The sequence below is a fragment of the Polyergus mexicanus genome, unplaced genomic scaffold (genome assembly GCF_030449975.1).
Source record: "Polyergus mexicanus isolate NDT 795.1 unplaced genomic scaffold, iyPolMexi1.0 SCAF_10, whole genome shotgun sequence".
Lineage (NCBI taxonomy): Eukaryota > Metazoa > Arthropoda > Insecta > Hymenoptera > Formicidae > Polyergus > Polyergus mexicanus.
Genome location: NW_027223330.1, coordinates 457,810 through 477,910, shown reverse-complemented (window position 1 = coordinate 477,910; position 20,101 = coordinate 457,810). Strand labels below are relative to the sequence as shown.

Here is a 20,101-nt window from a genome sequence, read left to right as displayed (position 1 = left end):
TATATAATATTCATATGTATCGGTATTTTATTATGATATAAAAACGAATTGATATGTTATAAATACATATGAATAAAGCACATGAATAATCGATTGTTATTTCCTTTTATACATGAAGTTATAGGGATCGATATAATTATATAATAAAGTAATGGTCACAATAATTGATCGTTTTAGTAATTAAAAGTTAATATTTCTCGAAATAAAGAATCCCTTGGAATTTATTTGATCGCGCAATTGGCAAATATATTTTTTGTTGTGATTTTATATAAAATAAAAATATATATATATATATCGAATAAAAAGAGAGAGAGAGAGAGAGAGAGAGAGAGAGAAATCTTAAATATACCTCTAAAAAAAAGTAGCCCTTTAAAGATACCGTTTATATTTGAATAACACATGCATCAATGCTCATCGGAGGGGAAGAGAGAGGGTACGATTATCAATATCTCAATATAACGCGTCCAAAGTACCGTAAGCATCCTCGTGGCGTGGGTTCCGGCTTTCTCGCTTCACGCCGTGCCCCGACAGAGGCAGCCGTTCGTTCGCATTGCGAACCTCCATGGGACTTTACCCATGAGGGCATGAATAAAAGGGGGCGCCAACTCTAACCAGCCACCCAACAAGGAGCAGGTGATCACCTGGTCCCCCCGTAACCCTGGCACGAGCTCTACTTGCCTCGCGAGAAGGGTGCTCAATTGACGACGTCACGCGCGTCTATTAATTCGATATATCGTAATTATTAAAAAAAAAATTAAATATTATTAGACAAAAGAAAAAGATACTGCTAATATTCAATCAAATGCCCGACCCCCCCTTTTTTTTACCTAATTAATAAGGTGCTTCGATTACATAAATAAGTAATATCTATAATAATGTCACATGATCTCTCTATGCGATAATATAACAATAATAATATAGATGTTATAGATATATGTGTGACAAAATTAATAGAAAAAAAGATGAGCGCACGAAAGATCGTGAGATCGATACGAATGAGAAACACTGACATTTGAGGCTGCGAACTCGGTTCGCAGGGTTCAGACCGACGGCAGACGTTCACAGATCGTTGAAGGACGGGGAAATCCCTAGCCAGTAACCCCGCCCAATTCCTTCTTGAACGCGGCACCGGGCTCTCACGTCCTGTTCTATCAATACCTATTTTGTCTCCAATTAACTCGACATCCTCCGCCCATTAAAAAAAAAAAAAAAAGTTAAGATTGCAAATTACTAGTATTTTATTAATTATTAATTACGAATATTGTTCGAATGCTAATTAGCCTGTATTTCGAATTTAATCGACTCCCGCATAATATGTATTATTTAGAGATATTTTGTCTATATGTAATTATTTTTTTATCATATAATTGTTTTGACATATTTCATATTATAATACATTTCGATCGTCACACGCGTATGTGTGCGTTTGTGTGCGTGCATATTTTTGCTCACACTTATATCTTGGCACAGCAATCATTTTTATATTAACAACAATATATGTCTATCGAGTTGATGCGGAAGGTTCTGTGCACGCGTGCGCGCAGTCTTTCTCTCAGTTTCCGTTTTAAATACAGCTACTAATCCGAAATTTTTGACAAAAATAAAATCGTCTTGAATCATCTTAACGGATGAAGAATTGTATCGAAACCAAAGGTAGCATAGTTATTTTACAATTGCAATTTTATTTTGTCGAATTTATCTCACGCAAGTCTTTCTCGCGCATCGACTTAATAATATGCATTCGTAATTGTAACTTACCTCTCGAACGTTGAAGATAACGCTTCTCTGTACCACCAGAGTCCAATACCGATCTAGACAGATCATTGACGATGTTCGACATCGGCGATACGTCCATTCCGATTGATCGCTCGTTGAGCCGTTCGGGAGAGGAACTTTTCTCCATCTCGATGATGATGATGATGATGATGATGTTACTTTGCGTGGATATGTGACAGCGCGAGTCGCTCTCTTGTATAGGCGATTCCTCCGAATTGAGGCGAATGAAATGCGATGTCTCGAATCGATGTCCTAGACGACGTTGTTGACTTCTCGCAGGAAAGTCAAGGTAGCGATCTGTCGTCGATATCCGGGCCGAAGGAGATAATGCCACTAAATGTATAATTAACATCTCGGTTATTTGATTATTCCAACAAATATTTATCGATACATTAAGATCGATCGTCAAAAGAAATTTAATTACTCAACGAGGTGTTGAGAATAAATGAAATTTTCATTAAAATTCAATTTATCAGTATTATCGCAACAGTTATTAAATGTATAGATACACCTCTACGTTAGTATACATCTTAATTTTGCGCACGGGAAAAAAAATTTTTTTGTTACCGTGTAACTAATCGTGGTTTGCAAAGTAAATCTCTAAACTGCAGCAAAACTGCTGTTTGCTGTTGCACCTAATAAATAGGTATCACAGCTAAGATGTTCGCTGTCCATATACAATATTATGACTGAGATCTAGTTACCACGTGCAGTTTTTAGCTACGGCAGTTAATTTTATTTTTTTTTTTTTTTCCCGTACGAGCGAAATAAATTACGATCAAACAAGAATATACATCCAATAGCTTTCTATAATTGATGTCTCTTCAAGAAGAGAACCCGCCGTTGTTGTACGATCTCAACCACATTAGTCTCCGCATTAGTCGCGCATACAAGGTGTCCGCGAAAAAGCCTTTTTGAGAAAATCGACACGCGAGACAAAAATACAACTACAACTACAAACACATCGTTGAGCTCAGAGATATCTTTTTGCGCTTTTTACTTAATATTTTTATATCGAGAAAATCATAATTAATGTAACACTGTCGTAAAAGAGCAAATGATAAAATACGGATTAAATATTTCTAATCGGTTGCATATTTTTTTCGAGAATGATGACTTTATAAATGTAAGAACAACGTGTGTATATATGCCTGATCTATTGTATATCAACAATGCTTGTGCGCGTTTATCGAATAGTGAGATATTTGCTACGTGCGACCTTCGAATTTGTTTACACGATATTCCTATGATATCTAACATTGTTTTGATTTTAACTGATCACTGAAAATGACAAGAATTCTTGCGATACATGCTTCCACTAGAACTAGTTAAAATATGCTAATCACGTATCCTAATCATCACACAAGCGTTAAATAGACAATTAAAATAATATAATTAAATAAACGCGCACACAATAATTTTACATTCAAAATTATAATAAATATAATAATAATAATTATTATAATATAATATATATAATTATAATAAAATGATATAATTTTATAATTATTATCATAATATCATATAATTTTTATTAATATATAATAATAATTATATTATTATAATATAATTATAATAAATTATTTTTCTCTTGAAAATTGTACATTCAATAAGAATAATTAAAAGAATTTATCGCAATTTGTTGTACATTTATTCTTTCCGTTGTTAATTGTTAATGTGATGTCCTAAGATAAAAATACACGCGTGTCTTGTCGAAGCCGTTGAAGCCGATCTGTGTGAGCAACGTTTCCCGGAAGCGGACCCTCGTAGGACTTCATCTCTACGACCTCGAAGATATACAGCGTGTGTCACAATTCGCAATCCCAGGTTTAATGATATAATATTTAGCGAGAAATTAAGAATCGATTTTTATCCTGAAAATGGCAACATACAGATATTTTTTTGAATTATAAATATGCGAAGAGGAGTTAAAATTAAAATCACACACGTTAATTGTGAAACATGATGTATAAGTATATATATATATAATATATATATAGGGTGTCCCATTTTAATCCCCTCAGGCAAATATCTCGAAAAATATAGAAGATACGGAAAAATGTTTCAGACAAAAGTTGTTTGGTTTCGAGGAGGCCATAAGATGGTACCATTGGTTTGACCTTGAAGAGTCATTTGAAGGTCATGTGAAGGTCAACTTTAAAATCTTAAATGGAAACCCCCATTTTTTATTTAGTATTCTTGTAGCTGACATCGAGAGCTTTCCAAAACACTATAATAAACTATTTTTTTATTCAGTACTTTTTGAGTTATTTTATATTTTAATTTGACATGTTTTGATATAAAAAATTAAATATCTCATAAAATATTCAGTTTTCGATAATCTTACCGTAATACTTTTATGTACAGAATAATGAGACAAATCAATTAGTGCAAAAAAAAAAACAAATAATTGTTTAAAAAAATATATCATAAATAATTTTTTTACAAACTATTATTTTTTTATACTAATTGATTTGTATCATTATTCTGTACATAAAAGTATTACGGTAAGATTATCAAAAACTAACTATTTTATGAGATATTTAATTTTTTATTTCAAAAGATGTCAGATTAAAATATAACTCAAAAAGTACTGAATAAAAAAATAGTTTATTATAGTGTCTTGGAAAGCTCTCGGGGCAAGCTACAAGAATACTAAATAAAAAATGGGGGTTTTACATTTAAGATTTTAAAGTTGACCTTCACATGACCTTCAAATGACTCTTCAAGGTCAATCCAATGGTACCATCTTATGGCCCCCTCGAAACCAAACAACTTTTGTCTGAAACATTTTTCCGTATCTTCCATATTTCTCGAGATATTTGTCTGAGGAGATTAAAATGGGACACCCTGTATATATATATATATATATATCGATAATTTTCTTCCACAGTGTATATGTCAATAAATTTCTCAATCGTGCAAAATCGAGAACGTTTGCTTTGAAAATTATTAATAAAAAAATTGTCTACGATATATGTATATAAGGTGGCAAAATATTTTCACCTTCAACAGATTAAATATCTTGTCGAAATAAAATTGTGATAAAATCTACTCGGAATTCACTCTCAAAGAATTATTGCATATTATTTATATCTCTACCCACACTGATAACCAGATTGTTATGGCTGAATAACTCACTGTTATATGATTGAGAGCGATTCAACGCTACAATTCGAGATAAATAACGCCGTTATTATATATACCTCTCGATAAATTCTCGTCGGGAGAACGTCAACCGGCGTTTCTTCAAAGCGCGAAAACACTATTTTTTTCTTTTTCCGATGCATCTTATAACCCTCAAAAACGCGGGAAATGCAGAGGGAAACGTTAATCGAGTAGCAAAACTTACGTGTGTTTGTAAAATGCAACAGGATTTTTTTTTAAAGACGCTCGAGATAGGCGACGTTGGAGCTATTGCACGCCACTTCACGCCGGTTCATAAATATTGGAATAATTTATTTGGTGGTTCTCTGACTTTCGGTGTCGCGGCAACAATGATTATTTCCCGCGCGAGCGAAATAACCAACACAACACTCCGATGAGCAACGTATATCTTGTACGTTACGCATCTCCGGACGTACGGAGCACACTTATGCTTCGTGATACGAGACAACTGGCCGTTCGTCTAATTCGTTAGTCGAGTATGATAAGTCACCACTGTCGCGCCAACGACAAGAAGCGCGAATCGAAATGCGCGCGCGGGTGGACCGGCAAGAAAAGGCGCGAAATAGGCCGGCGTGGTGGGGGAAATGCGACTGTTCGTTATATTTACGCTTTACTCCTCTTCCACACTTCACAGTGTGTACCAAAACTATTATATATATATATATATTTTTTTTTTTATTATACCTCTATTTACTAAACACACTTTCGCGTATATATATATATATATATATATATATATATATATATATACGTATGTATATGTATGTATGTATAAAATAAATATTTATTATGTATTACATGACACTATTAAATAAATCCGCGATTATAAAAGTGTGGAATAAAAAAAATGAAATATACATATTTTAAATATATTTTATATATTATACATTTTAAAAAACATATATAAAAAATTATTATAATTAAAATATGACATAATCAACGTATGTAGTTTATACATAACGGTGTTTATTTGCACTTACCCATGTGGATGCTTTTTCATCCGTAGGAGTAATCCAGAATTAATATTTTCGTTTCTATAAAAATTTTATATATAGCTTAATTAATTCATAAATGCAAAACATTAAAAACTTTCATTCTGATGCAATCTAGCAAAAAAAAAAAAAATGTTTATGATTTATATTGGTATTGCTTTTGCTCTATTTTTATATAATTTTATATTTTTCAACAAATTATGTATAAAAATTAAAATCAATTATACTCAATTCTCAGTGGAAAATGTTAAGGATAATACAAGGAAGATTGCTTGTTTCTTTACCTTTAACAGCAAATGGATTAAGGATGGCGCAACATCTTGCAGTTAAAACATGAAAGGAGAGGCTTTTCTATAAAATTTAGAAAATTTATTAGTTTATCTAATTTTCTCAGGTAGTCAAATAATACAATATATTAGTATGTGTCACGATAGGTGCTCCACCAATACGATACATAATAAAATTGCTTTACATAATTCTCTTTACAATGAATATTTTCATTGTTATAAAGCAATATATGGACATTTTTTTCCACAAGTGTGCGTAAAGTATTATAATTGTATCAAAATTACTGTAGAGTACAGTGAAACTATTTCGAGAAGTTAATATCAATTTTCAACTTTTAAAACATTTTTGTATCGCTATACGTTTAAAGCTCTACTAAGCGTGCATCAATGCTCAAATGTACAATGTAGAGTCTCACATAGTCTATGTAATAAACCTCAATATTATTCAAAATGCTTCACTGTATCCTACAGAACATATATGTTTTCAGAAACATATTTAATTAATAAAGTTATTCAAAATACTGCGAAATAGATCGTTTTCTTTTCTCTATTTTGCTACGCACCTCTGGAATGTATTTCTTTTTACTAGTATTTGTTTTTATGTATTTATCTAATAAGCGCATAAATTATGATCACGTAGACTTTCCTTGTTTTATTTTTTTTCTGGTCGAGAGAGAAAATTTGATGGTAAAAATTCTTTGAATGTATAAAATATATGTTATAAATACATGTTTTACTATCTAATTTAACTCTAGAACGCTATATCGTCATTCAATACAGTATATATATATATCACTACTATCGATACATAAATATTGTGTATAACAAAAAAAAATCATATTCATTTATTCATTTTTTATCAATTAAAAATAACAATCATAATTCATATGAAATATGAAACAAATCACATATTATATGCAATATTAATATGAAGTGAACACATATATAAGTATTTTATGCACAATGTAAAAAATAATAAAATAAAAATCCTTCAAAGATCGATGTATGTTATTACAAATGATACATATGAAATTTATGTACGGTAGCGTTCTAGGGTCAAGGCACAAACAGGGCAGAAAGTTTTCGCGATAGAATCTAAATTGTGGGATGTAGTAATATACGATAGGAAAATGCATAATAGGAAAATACGATTACTTAATAATAGCCCTACATCTTTTGTCCGTACATCAGTAAACACTTTAATGTAGGGAATTATCTTTTCTAATAATTCATAAACATAATAATAAAGGTATTATTCAGGTATCTTACCATGTCGTATTCGAAATCGTGGCATCACATAAAAAACGATGTACACTAAACATTACGTTAAATAAAAAATGTTCTTCTCTTTACAGAATTCAGATTGCTTCATTCGATCACATGATTGGGCCTTTGCAAAGTTTTGGGAGACATAATGTATCCGCTTTTCACCACATTCACAACAAGATTTTTAGGTTTCGGCGGTAACGGTGGAGGTTTAGATAATTTCGCGCGAGACATATCGGTACCATAGCTTTCCGAGCACGAAGTCTTCGATTGGGAATTGGTACAATTCTCAATGATTGTCTGATCTGCGTCCACCAATGTTCTATCACCATCTAAAGTGAATGAGTTGTCAAGGCACTTACTCAAAGGTTCCGTAACCAAGCCTGAGAATCGTTCGTTCAAAACTCCATTAGTCATGTGCATGGGATAGTCGTATCCGCTACAGCTACTTTGCTTATCCTCACTAGAATCGTAAAACTTTGTAGTGCTCTCGCAATTGGCCGACACCACTCGGGTTCTTCGCATCTTGTTAGAATCCGACGGTTTTCCATTCTCCTTGTTCTGATCAGTAATTTCATAGCTTTAAGAGTCGAAACGCATATATGATATAGAGATTTTAAGAGCTTATGTACACACATAACTTCTGTACTGCTCTATCAAATTCCAATATATGTTAAAGTATAAACTAAATATCATATATATATATATATATATATATATATATATATATATATATATATATATATATATATATATAAACGCATATATAACTGTACCTTTAAAAAGTCCGGTAGTTCAAAGTTAATCTCCGTCCCTCTCTGATCTTCTAATCTCGACCGTTGCGCTCTTTTTAATCCTTCGTATAAATCTGTAACGAGAAAAACAATTACAATTGAAATCTGTCATCTTAATTAATAAAAAATTTTATCTTTCGACAATTTAATATTTAATTTATATAAATAGTTTTTGACACTATAATAATTTATTTCTTTATATGTAATTACGTATATATCTATTCGAAAATCTTTGAAATTGCAATCATAATAATTTTCTTCCATATAGGAGATATATAAAAAAGAGATTATACATATTATTATCTCACCGTCTCCGTCGAATCGGCCTGGAAGTTGCAATTTTACGCCATTACGCCACTTTGCGATAAGCGGAGGATGGGATTTAATGGGCGCTCCCTCATGTACACAATCATTTGTATTACCTTTCTCAGTTATATTGCAGTATTTAGATTTTATCTTAATCATAAAAGAAACAGAGGTAAGTTACTTGTATGCCATAAATCATTGAATTTTTATTTGGAAATATCGAATATAAATTTACCTTCTTCTTTCCATGAATTGTCGAATCTCGAAGAAAAAATTTACTAGACAATATAGAAGATCCTTCGGAGCGTTGATCATCAGACTATAATGAAATATAAAGAATATAAGTGATGTTGAGAATAAACTGCTACATAACGGAAGGTTGCAATTTATTCTTTTGCTTCAGATACTGTTTTACCCACCTTACATGACCCTTCGCTATATTGATATTTATTTCTACTTTTCCCAACTAATAACTCTTCAAATACTTTATTAGTAATCTCATCCAAAGTTGGTTGTACATGTGGTACTTCGTCCAAATATTTGGCAGTATGTAACTCTCGTTGAAAATCTGAGAAAGAATAACAATATTTAAATTAGTACTTAAATTATCATTTTATTATTTTATTCATTAAAAAATAAACTGCAACAAATTATTATTTCAAGTATATATAATTTCAACCATTTTTTTCTGTTATTTCTGATAACTAATTGACGTATTCAATAAATGTATAATTTTTTTTTAATAATATATGTAATACTTCTCAGAAAAATTGTTTCAGAAAATTAATCATATGTAAATATATATAAATATTATCTACAGAAATATAATAATAAATATTAATATTTATTCATATATATAATAATAATTAAATGCCTTTATTGAATATGCTAACCTTCTTCATTTGCCACTACAATAAGGCGCGTAGGGGCATTAATGGCCATAATATCCATAGGGACACAGTGACCTTCATTCCAAATACTAATTAAGTCTAGATTGAAACCATATTTATTTAGAAGAGGCCTCAATACTTCTTTCAGAGTTTTTCCCTTGTGAGCGATAACGCTTATTATTCGTCGCGAGGGCAATTCTACCTTTAGAACTTTCGTAAGAACAACCTCTACTTCTTGGCCTGCTAATACTGACGAAAAACATTTCGTGTCTATCATCTGCAAACAATAAAAATATAATGAATTATATAATCATTGCAAATAATTCATCAATAACGATTAAAAATGGTAATTAAAAATGTGAATTCTGATGTATGTGCAATATTAAGTATTATATCCCTGATTTAAATGTGCACGCAAACGTGATTACAAAACGCAATATTTTTGTCTTCTCCCCTACCAAATTATACAATATAAACGAAATAACAAAGATTCATGCATTACGCATTCAACACTTAATTTGTGCAAGCTAATGTAAAAAATCACAAACACATAAAATACATATATGCATTATAAACATTGCAAAAACACAAAAAAAAATGTATGCATTAGGTAAGTTGCATCTATTAAAGCTTCCAATTAAGTAGAAGGCAGCACAAACCTCATCTGTTGCTAATATCAGAACATCATAATTAGTATATCGTAAGGCTCGCTTATCAAGGAGACGTGTTACCACGTCTTTAATGCTCTCGGTTTGGCTAGTTGTCACTACTGTAGTGGAACCATCGGGCAATATTACTCGACACAATCCCGTACATTTGCTGCGAGCCTCTCTCTTTTCGTTTGTTTGACCATCGCAAGAGGATAGAGACTACAAGTGAACACACATATTCGCTTACGCATGTGCATTTACGTGCACCTCAAAATCTGCGCGATTTTGACACGAGAAACAAGCTCAATATTGTCTCGCAATACGTAATCTACATCACGCAATCTTTCAACGCCAGATTTATTTTGCCGCGTTAAAAAATAAAAATCCAAAATATCTAAAGTAAAATTTATTTTGAATAATAAGCAATCTAAGTTTGTGTAAATCAAAATTTAGAAAAATATGAGGCATTGTCTGAAACACTATATATGCTGTGAAATTTTAAGAGTTGTTTATCATAACTTTCACAGTTCGAGATTAGATCTTTTTTTACTTCTAATCCTTCTTACAAACTTGTTATTAAATGTCTACATAGTACATCTGGAATATTCTAGAAGAAAATACACAACAACCAAAATTAGAGCAGTGTAAATATATATTCTGACAGTTAAATATATCTAGTTGGTGGAAAAATTAATATGCAACACACTACTCTCTTTCACCTCATTTTTATATAACAATAATAATAATAATCATTTTCTCAAAATATACATAAGTTATCAAATACATTCTCTACCAAAAATAAACTTACGCACAACACACTCGTTTTAATATATAATATAACTAAAAAAATTTACTAAAACATTTATGCTTAAGTACACTTAAATTTTCTTCAAATTATAGTATTAGCATCTACATTTCATCCACAATTCAAATTTTTATATTCAATAGTTACAAAAAGTTAACAATCTCATCATCAACGTACGCAAATAATCATTTCGTATTCATTAAAAACGATTATTGGGATGCTACGTTGGTTACAATGGAATACTTACATGTTTGTTAAACGATTGCCGTAATGCCAAATCCCATGACGCTAAGGATGACCGACTACTGGAGATCGACACACTCTCTTCATTATTGTTACCTTCCGTGTCTCTCTTGATGGTTGTAAAACTTTTATATATAGTCTCACTTCGACTAGGGACTTTGTTGTACTCTGATTCACCACGATCCTTCGATTTAGATCTAAAAATATGCATGATAAAATAAATTAGATGTGTTCCACAGGTAAAACATGCGTTTTTTTTTCAACAGGGACATTCTATTGCAAATAATTCACCTATTTTTCCTATTCCAAGGAAGAATCGATTTCCGGCAACGATCTTCTGCATCGGAATGACTCTTTTTTAATTTTACACTGGGTGAATTTGTAAGATGTAAATCACAGTCTTCTGTATCAACTATAGCACTCCCTGCTTCCAAGCAGGCGCGATAAAGTTTCGATCGCAAGAATCTTGGGTAACTGTCAAACTTCATTAGGTTGAATACTTGTTTCTGAGCCTAAGACAACAATACATTGATTAAGATACAGTTATTAATTAAAAAACAATAAAATATATATCCACAAATATATTCGCACATTATTGCATAAAGATTAAGATATAAATATAAAAGCCTTTGCGTATATAACAACTATAACTTGGTGATTGATGCTTTTGTTAGAATTAAATACCCCAAAGCTAATAATACATACATATAATCATTGGAGAAAAAAAAGAGAGAAACTTATAATATTTAATTCGTTTTTAACAAAAACATGAGTGATTATTTTTTACGTGTTTGCTGTCTTCTTTTTATAAAAAATAAAAAAAATAATTTTAAATGAGTATTCGGAACATATACCTGCAGAAATAAATCCGCGGGTGCTTCGTCGAGCAATTCTTGGGTAATTTGTCCTGATGCATGACTATCGACATTTACTGGCTCGGCAGCTGTATTCGATAAATGACGCTGATATATCTGACATGCTAATCGACGGCGCATACCAGCGTCTTTAGTATCTTTGTATCTCTCACAAGCAGCCCAAAAATATATATTTTCATGACTAAACTCCTTCTTGAGAAACTCCTGAATAAGAACAATTGCACTTGATATAATATTCAAATACACACACACACAAACACACACACACACATATATATATATATAAGACACATAAAATATTCAATGGAGGGGACTGTGAACTTACAGCAAATGTTTGCAAGCCTTTTGGATCTTCCAGCAGCTTTTCAAATCCATTTGCCCATACGTGTACTCCTTTGCAATCATTGTTCTTGTCACAGGATTCTGTACTATCGTACTGCAACAAAATGATACATTCGATTAATGAAATGAAATTGAAAAATAAATTTAAAAATCATATAAAAAAAAAACTGTTTCTATAAATATATCATTATAATAGATACAATTTTATTTTCAGATTTAATCTTATTAGTAAAAATTTAAACTGTAATTTAATTAATAAAAGACAATATTAAAAACTCAATAAGTTAAATAGTTCTCCTAATATCTTTTTAGCTTGTGTTAGTATCAACAAAATTTTCATTTCTATAAAATTAATTTTCCATGAAATATCAAATTATAGAAAAGTTTCTTTAAGATAATACAGGATAAATGTATAAATCGCTATAAAATAAATAATGTATCGAAAAACTTTCGCATCTCTTATCATCGTAATCATTCATATTATTATTATTATTATTATTATTATTATTATTATATATGCTCTTTGCAAATTATTTATGCACAATCTCTGTTATATCCAGTTCCGTTCGTCGATAATAATTTTCTTGCTCTAGATTTGAATGAAATCTAAAGAGACAATCTCAATATTTTTACTCCTCACGCGCATCCAGAGTTGGCAAACACAACAATTTAGCACCTGCCGCGCATACAAGTAACACAGGTGCGCGCTATGAGAAAACGCTTTCTCGCATCGTTCACTTCGCTCATGTTCCCCGTTTTCCCATCCCCGTATCTTCCCGTATCCAGGACTAATGTGCATTTTTCCGCTTCCCACGTACGATTTTTCTTTAAATTGATATTATCGCATAACTGACATAGAGATATTGATTTTTAGAACAGACAGTAATGATTATGTGTGAGGGAGCAGTATATTTCCGTCAATTCGAGAAGGGAAAAATGAAGATGTGTCGAGAATGCGACTTAAACGAAGACGAGCATGAGTCCGTCGTGTTATGAACTCACGAGTCGAAAGCTCGTAATTGCCAATAATTAAGGAAACGTCTCCGCGTCAGCGCATTCATTCATCGTTGGAAAAAAGAACGTCGGTGGATGATCGGCGAATCAGCTCTTAATCGGATCTTAATTAGAAGAATGCAATCATCGTACTCTTCACAATCGATGATTTTATTCTACAGAGTTTTATCCCGTCATTTCGATAGCTATAAAAATAACTCGTTCATCGAAATATAATAGCTACGATGTTGATTTATACATCGACCTCTCCTCTGCTCACTTTATTACTTAATCACCTGATATACAGGATGTCTCTCAAATTTAATGCGAGAGGAGTCCTAGAAGAACATCCTATTATAGTACACGATGGAGCTTACTCATTTTATTAATATAATTGCGTGTGAAAAAAAATTGCTTCGAGTATTTTATAAAACAAACTGCTTTTCAGATGCATTTATCTTAAACGCGATTTTTATTTGTGCACGATGAAACCCCTTTCTTCTAGGGTTACCGCATTATCAATTTAAAATATTTAATATTACAAAACATTATGAAAATGATGACACTTTTTCTAAGCACGAATCTGTCCCAAATTAGACAAAACTCGTCAAACAATGAGTCACTGACGGTATCAGCGGCATCAGCGATATTAAAAGGCAGCGGTGATATGAACGAATAAATGTTTTTTTTTTCTTTTCTTTTCTTTTCTTTTCTTTTACGTACCGATTTCGCCAGCGCTTCCATGTCACGCTCACAGACCACGCGTTTTCACAGAAGCGTACAACAACGGCAATGTCATTTATTAACTTTAATAAAGTACTTTGGCGAATAGATAAAGAGCAAGACGAGAACTAAAACGGGCAATTCGTTCGTGTAATAACGAGGGCTCCGCCCAATGCGACGTGACAGACGACGTGATGTGACGTGACATGCGTTACACTACAGCTGACGACGACGACGACGACGATGACGACGACAACGGGTCCCAAACGAAGTGATCATCGGGAACATGGTGCAACCATACGCACCGCACGCTACACGGTTACTATCGAGGCTAGGCCACTTTATGGATGCTCGAACAAGGCTCGACTTTCCTTCCCCCTCATCTCTCGTTGCTCACGACTGATTCATTCTCATCGTCCCGAGAACCCCACTCGTCCCTCGTCTCTTCCGCTCTCACCGCTACCACTACTATCACGGGTTTGCGTTATGGCCTTTCCCTCTCTGTCTCCCCCGAGTTCTTCTCTCAACCTCCTTTTAAACATCTACGCAGGGCCGCATACAAGGATTCGTTAATGTAGAAGAGCATTGGATGATTTTAAGCGAGCTGTATACCTAAGGATCATATGTGGAAGAATTAAATCTTGAGGATTGATATATAATAAAGGAAGGTATCTTAATGATATATTAAAAAATGTAACTTTGCCCTACGCGTCTAGTATATGATTAAAAATAATGCAATTTTGTTAAAGTTAAATAATCTTAAAACTTTCATCTCGGATAAAGGAGACGATAGATTGTAGATTCTCCGGCAATAATGAAATCAACCAAGTTGATTAATTTTATATAAGTTTTATTCATGGGATTCTTGATTACGTAAAAATTATAATTCAATAATATAATCAGGAATAATTTCAATCATTTTTCTATTGTGTTGATACAGCACGCTTAAGAATTGTTTATTACGGATATAGGATACGAGAGAAAAGATGGCAAATTCTAAGCGTAAGGTGTGAATATCCTTTATGCAACCGACCCTGTATCTATCATCGTAAGATCTATTCATGAACGTAAATGTATACGTGGTGCATCAACCTCGGCAGAATTCTTTTTATTGTTACTTTGGGCGCTCGTTGCAGCATAGTTGTTAGAAACTAATTTTCAATTCTGTGCCAGCGAAAGATTTAAGCAAAAGCTTCACTCTGATTCAATCCAATTACATTAAATCGTGTCATTATACGAATCTAGGAATGATAATGTTTTGCGGCTCGTTGCTTGAAATTTGTCGGAGAACTCGCGGAAGAGAGAAAATGTCGATCGTGTTGATGATCGAGATATTCTTCTGTACAATTCTTGACGAACTTGTAATGCACAAATTCGGTGATTCGATGACAGAATCAATTGCATACCGCGAGTTTGTTGTAATCCCCATGTACAATCTCCTAGAAAAGCAATAGATACCAAATAAAGTAAGCGTCTGCGAGCGCGTGTGTGTCGTAATTAAAACGCGGGAATCTGGTTCGCGCAGACCTAGTTTTCTCATTGTTTCGTTAACGCTCAACCCCTTGCCTGTGTGTATCAGGCTGCGAGCGCAAATCAGAAGCAGGAAACGCGATGACGCAGCTTGAATAACGAGTACACGAGAGGAACCGGAAATCGTTCGGAAGCGACGACAAATCCGACATCCGAGACATCAACCGTTTGCTGATGCACAGATTTTGGCAGCGTGTGTAATAATTAGAAATTATAAAAACCATAGACAGAAAAAATATACAAATGACCATATCGTGTGTGCGTTTTGCTAATCAATGTGAAAAAGTACAATATCGCTTCGATAGTTTTAGATAAAATGCATAACAATAATACTAAAATGATTATAGAGATCTATAAAGATATATATTATCTATAAAGAATAATTTTTTTTTTCTAAAAGCAATAATATTTGGCAATACAAATATAAAATCAATACTTGTTATTCCTGGCGAAAATGTAGCATAAATGATTAAATAATTTTATATTAAAATAAATTTTCGAATGAATCGTAAGATTTAAAAATAAAATGTGATAAATGCATTTCTCAAAAATGCCCAGGTATTTAATCGCGTAAATAAAAAAATCTAAATTAAAAAACCCTGCGACATCTGTATTATAATACCCATCTATAAAAATATTTTCAACGATTCGAATTAATTAACTCGTGGTCATAAAAAGCCTGAATAATTTTATAAATCTATCGAAATTAATATATTACCGCATATTGAATTTACATAAATTGACAAAGAAGAAAAATGAGCAATTCCTCTTAAAATATAAAAAAGTAAATTAAAAGAACAACAAACTCACTATGCAATTGCCCGAAACGCTGTTTCCGAAATTTCGTATCTCTTGTAGGCTTCCCCACGGACGAGGTTTGTCAGACTTGCTGGAATACGAATGACAAAAGGGTGGTCGCGCGTATTCCATGCTAGAATTGATATCCTCCAAGCTATGCACTAGCGATTTTGTAACCTGGCCGCAGTATACCTTCGGGCTGAGTTTATTCGTAGTGTCCATAAGACGCTTGAGTTTCGCTGTCGATGCCGCTTTAGACGATTCCGCGGCGTCCTCGATGCCGTCGAGCAACGCCGTGGTACAAACCGACGCGAGAGATCCAACGGACGTACTGGCCAATGCGCCACGGGCCGCCACGACAGGGGCAGATGTTCCGGCGCAGGTGATGCCCTCCCCACTCCCTGCCACATGTCGCATCCCTGTGAAAAGCACATTTCGTAAGTTTTCCCACTACTTCTACTGCAATTCGCAATTTTTATTTAACCGCCAAAAAATAAGATCTAGGTAGTTGAGTGTAAAACAATTGCTCTATGAAAGATCCAGATTCGATTTCGTCATTCTCATAAATAAATAAATAAATAAATATATATATATGTATATATATATATAAATTTAAATGTTAAAAGAAGCTTGGAAATGCATTATCTGAGCAGGAAAAGCCCAAAAGAAAAAAAAATGCGGAAGGATGACTCAAAAATAGGAAAAAAATGTATATTGCGATAGTTTGAAAATACCATATAGAGTTACCTTTAGAAAAATCGATGAATTTTGGTTCCTTACTCCATCTGGTTTCTGAGATTGCGCGAACTGTCAAACGGTGCTCAGCAGCAGCCTCACTAGCAGATTCTCTGGACGATTGCGCGCTTATATTCTGGAAATGAGAGTTATCTATGAGCTAGAATATACATCGTGGAATATCATGTGGAATAGAGTGAGCAAGAGTGATAAATCACGTTTAACATCTTGTGTCTGTGAAATATTGTTTATTACAAACATGGATATTAAATAAATTAAGAAAAAAACATAATAAATAAAATTTTTATAAGTTATTGAAAGGATTCTTGAATTTCTATGGGATGTATACGCTGCGTTTATGTATGAAAAATAGCATTTATAAAATAAGAATGTAATTAATAGAAAGTATACCTTATATCGCACATTGGAAGGATGTTGCCTTCTTCGTTCGCAATCATTTGCCGTGTTTTGACCCGAACAGCTGCCATAATCATCTTTAAAGCCAATTCCAGAATCACTATTGCTCGAATGAGCAGTTGACGTACTAACGTTGCTCGGTTGAGGAGAAGCAGCGTCCAGTCGTATGCGCGCTTCATTGTACGGGTTCTCTCCATTTGTGCAATCAGATATATACAATGTCTGTATGGCACCGATAAGACTCTTACAACTGTCAGGAAATTCTTGACAAACATTTAGCTCCGATGATTTTGTACACGTAAATCCAAACACGTTACACGCACTGGAATGCACTTCATGATCGATCAATTTATAATAAATAGTAAAGACGTGACACGAATTCGAGACAATGTCATCCGTGTTCTTCATGGATTTTGTTAATATTCCAAAATACTGTTTATCTTGCTCGGAAAACGAATTACAAAATATTATTCGATACGAGGGATATTCGGCGATGACACGATTCTCCGAATTGGTGAGTTTAATATTGGCAACGTAAATAGTGAGAAGAACAGTAGTTGGATTTCGCTTTTCCGCTTTCAACCTTTTGATGCATTTTCTCAAAACCTACGATAACGAAACGCATTGTATTTTAGTTTAGTATTTAAGCTGTTTGATCAAACTTGTAATTAATCAAGCGTATAAATTGATAAATTGAGAAACGAGGACCAGAGTATATTTAAAGAGAACGTACCTGCATCATACAAGATGGGTGCAACTGATTTGGTATATCGATAGTGCCAAGATAACCGACAACCGTTCTATGCACTATTTTTTCAGTGTCACGTTTATGAGACACCGGAGGCGGTGGTGGCGGAAGCGGACTCGTCATGTTCCAACGATAATGCGGGACGGAATAATTGTATTGATCTTTATTATCAGATACCACATTGCCGAGCGACGTGTGAAACATAGCCCCGCTCTGCAGGTCTCTAACTACTTTCGCTGCTCTACATTGCAGCTGTAAGGCACTTGCATTAGCAACCCGCGGCTTGTGCGCGTACTTGGGTTTGGATCTTACGGTTGCTAAACCTTCCTCATCCGAGTCGGAGTAATAGTTCTCGGCAATCTGCAGTCGCAGCAATCCCTTGGAATTCCCAATCAGCTGTACCACGTCGTCGTGCGGTACCTTGCTGACGTTGTGGCCGTTCACGGCAACCAGGTAATCGCCAGCCCGTAGACCAGCTCCCTCCGCTGGGCTGCCCTGCACGATGCAGCTCAGGATACATGGCTGCTGACCCGAGATCGTGAAGCCGAAGCCCTTCGCGCCGCGGATCACCTCGACCGCTCTGACACCGTAGTTCACTCGCTTCTTCTTACGTCTGTTTTGGTGCATGTTTGGACGCCGCCAGGTGTCACGTCAAGAGGGACGAGGGATCCCCGAGGATACGCGCCCGTTCACCACCTTTGCCGAAGAGCGCGCGGCGATTCCACGACTCCATAATTCGTCTCCCTAAAAGCTTACAACGTGCATCCTCCGCGATGACGCCAATCTCGCCACCGCCGGACGACTGTCACACGGAATTATCCCCAAACAGATATACGCCCACGATTTCCCGATCATTCGTAGATTATGTTGGATCTGACATACGTGAAGCTCGACGGAAGCGTCCTTGATAAATCGGAATCTCCAAAAACTATAAACACCGCTTCGCTCGTTCACCGAGCTTTGTAATTAGCTAAACTCTGAGATCAAATGTTTTGGAATTCCTCCGATCGACGAGGCTAGAGAAGAAGGTGATCGACCTTCCGTGTGGTAGGCAGGTATGCCGAGCTCAAGGCTGTTGGAGTAATCATATCGTAGAGCGCGCTGTCATCGGTAATTCCCCCGATCGGTAATGATCGACTGAGTCGGTAAGCAAGTTCTGGACATTACCGGCAACCACGCTTGGCAATTTTAGGATTTCTGAAAAATGTGACAATCTATTATTATTATTATTATTATTATATTCATACTTTTTAATGGAGTAATTAATAAATTTCAAATTAATTTATGGTTTATTGAACATTATTGTTGAACTGCTCATTAATTCTGCAGTTTTAAAGATATGTTTATAATTATTCTAAAATTAAAAATTGCACAAAAGGCTTCTGAAAAATATAATATATAATTGCTATAAACGTGTATAAATTATTAATATCTTAGATAAGATCCTTTCATAATTAATTATTAGAAAGCTAATATATTTAAGTTTGTACAGATTTGTGTGGATCGCGCCCTCATTCGCGGACGAAAAACTCACCCAGACAGCACAAGGATGTCCTTAGGACGTCCAAAGGGCATCCAGAATATACATGTAGGATATCCTCGGGATATCCCATTGTAATTCTCAGATCTCCTCTGGATATCCCGAGGAAGAGTAAATGATAGCCGTATATATTAACCTCTGGAGAATCCAGGGAGATTCTGTGGAACATCCTAGGGATTTTTATAGGATATGTTAGGGATATTTTTCGTATGTTTCAAGGAGC

At 34.0% G+C, this 20,101-nt stretch overlaps 2 protein-coding genes across 5 annotated transcripts in view; both read right to left on the bottom strand.

The window, feature by feature from the left end:
• The window catches only part of LOC138936761 (M-phase inducer phosphatase), a 53,745-nt gene extending 47,445 nt beyond the window's left edge, over positions 1 to 6,300 (bottom strand). Inside the window, exons 1-2 of one of the 2 annotated variants that reach the window (XM_070302379.1) lie at positions 6,221 to 6,300; positions 1,759 to 2,109 (exon numbers count right to left, since the gene is read on the bottom strand). In XM_070302379.1, coding sequence (XP_070158480.1) covers positions 1,759 to 1,903 — 145 coding nt within the window. In that variant the 5' untranslated portion in view covers positions 1,904 to 2,109; positions 6,221 to 6,300. Of the gene's footprint in view, positions 1 to 1,758; positions 2,110 to 5,128; positions 5,439 to 6,220 lie in introns of those variants that run through there. The other variant, XM_070302377.1, reaches the window with a different exon arrangement.
• Positions 6,301 to 6,330: 30 nt separating this feature from the next.
• Loco (locomotion defects) lies at positions 6,331 to 19,435 on the bottom strand. Of its 3 annotated transcripts, none has more exons than XM_070302374.1 (15): positions 18,324 to 19,430; positions 17,585 to 18,196; positions 17,186 to 17,309; positions 16,451 to 16,857; positions 12,378 to 12,488; positions 12,032 to 12,256; positions 11,469 to 11,689; positions 11,182 to 11,374; positions 10,139 to 10,348; positions 9,483 to 9,756; positions 9,009 to 9,157; positions 8,825 to 8,908; positions 8,592 to 8,739; positions 8,266 to 8,357; positions 6,331 to 8,050 (listed from the first exon to the last, which is right to left on the bottom strand). In XM_070302374.1, the coding sequence occupies exons 1-15, from the start codon at positions 18,963 to 18,965 to the stop codon at positions 7,592 to 7,594; spliced, it is 3,951 nt and encodes a 1,316-aa protein (XP_070158475.1). In that variant the 5' UTR covers positions 18,966 to 19,430; the 3' UTR covers positions 6,331 to 7,591. The 3 variants fall into 3 exon arrangements, with proteins under 3 accessions (XP_070158475.1, XP_070158476.1, XP_070158477.1); XM_070302376.1 differs by having other exon boundaries at positions 7,988 to 8,069; positions 18,324 to 19,435; XM_070302375.1 differs by lacking the exon at positions 10,139 to 10,348 and having other exon boundaries at positions 18,324 to 19,431.
• Positions 19,436 to 20,101: the final 666 nt, after the last annotated feature.